We start from the raw sequence: 1504 nt of genomic DNA on the forward strand, positions 1-1504 counted from the left end.
GTGCGTGGCTCCGATACATAAACAGCCACAGCGGACACAGGCAGGTGGGCGAGCCTCCTGCACTCCGCCTCAGACAGCGAGGACATGCGGAGGCACCGGTCCAGCTGGTCCCACTGCAGTGACTGGAGGCCAGAGCGGACCCAGCGCTCCAACCGGCCAGGGGCCATGCTGCCTGCCGGAGGAGCTGCCGCTGCAATGTGGAGGATGAGGATGGAGAGAGGTGCCGCAAGGAGCACCAGGAGCCTCATTGTCACACCTGGCTCCTTCTGGTTCTTTGCTCTTGATTTAACCCTTCTAAACTGGATTAATTGTTTAATTAATTAATTGTTTCTACTTTTGTCCCCCAGTCCTCCTTATTCTTTTGATTTGTCCTTGTTTTGCTCTTTACTGTTGCCTTTCCTCTTGGTTCATCCTTCACTCTCTTTTTGCCTTTTTCCCCTTGATTATTCCTTTTCTCCGCTTTAATTCCTCGTCCTCTTTACTTTTCTCCTTTTTATCCAGATATGTATTTTTTCCTCAACTTTTTCCCTTTTATTCCTCTGTATCCTTTTTTTCCTGTCACTTTTGACTCTTCACTCCTGTTTCTGTAGCTTACTTTGACTTTTTCAGTCGGTCCTTGTCATCAGCACACTGCAAAATCAGGCTTTTTTGTTTTAGTTTTCTTCACTCTTTTTTCAGAATAATATATTAAATTCTTCAAAAAATAAAAATTGAACTCAGACTCTATTCCCTTGATTTGATCAGCTGACAAGCTGATTTTCTTTCTTTAGTTCTTTCTTTTCTTCCTTGTTGGATCTAACGACATCATAACCCATCATCATTAGGTTGAAAGAAAAACTTCTCCTCTATCTCTTTGGGTTTCTACCTGCTTATTCCTCCTTTTTTATCTGGATTTGGAAAAGGAAAGGTGACAAACTCAGACACCAGTGTGCTGCGATTATTCCTACTGATTACTCAATCTTTATTTTCATCTCTGTATTTCCTTCCTTTATTTCTTTTCTTTGCATCTGAGTGGATGCATCAGACGCCAACATCCTCATTTGGTTCTTCTTTTCTCGTGTCACTTTTTCTTCTTTATTCCTCTTTTCTTCTGGATTTCTGAGGAAACAATATATCCAATAGTCCCCAGAGGCACCAATTTAGACCTTTTTTTGGTTGTTCTCGTCTTTTGTTGATAGACTGCCTTGTCCTCCCCCTCCTCTTCTTCTTCTTTATTCCTCTTTCAGTTGGAATGATTTATTCGGCCGAGCCGGAGCAGCTTCAGGCTCTGTGTTGGTCTGGAAGGTGATGGATCATCCTGGAGTAAGAAAATGTTGTCCCTGGTGAACAGGACTCAGTTCTCAGAGGACCGATCCTGTTTCTTGCTCCCCTTCAACCAGTTTGTCCTGCAGACCCTCTGCTCCCAGTGACACTTGAGACTGGATTGTCCACAGCTCTGAGGAAAGACGCACTCCTGCTGCTCAACCCGCTCACTACTCAGCTTCAGTCTGCTCGCTCTCTCCTG

At 44.3% G+C, this 1504-nt stretch overlaps 1 protein-coding gene across 1 annotated transcript in view; it reads right to left on the reverse strand.

Annotated features, from left to right (window-relative positions):
• Positions 1–835, reverse strand: part of si:ch211-67e16.11 — a gene marked incomplete in the record, with an annotated part of 10839 nt that extends 10004 nt beyond the window's left edge. The window contains 1 exon segment of the mRNA XM_035675989.1: positions 1–835. Coding sequence (XP_035531882.1) covers positions 1–248 — 248 coding nt within the window.
• Positions 836–1504: the final 669 nt, after the last annotated feature.

This window comes from Morone saxatilis, unplaced genomic scaffold, assembly GCF_004916995.1.
Source record: "Morone saxatilis isolate NCDOM2014 unplaced genomic scaffold, NCSU_SB_2.0 Contig5, whole genome shotgun sequence".
NCBI classification, from domain to species: Eukaryota; Metazoa; Chordata; class Actinopteri; family Moronidae; genus Morone; species Morone saxatilis.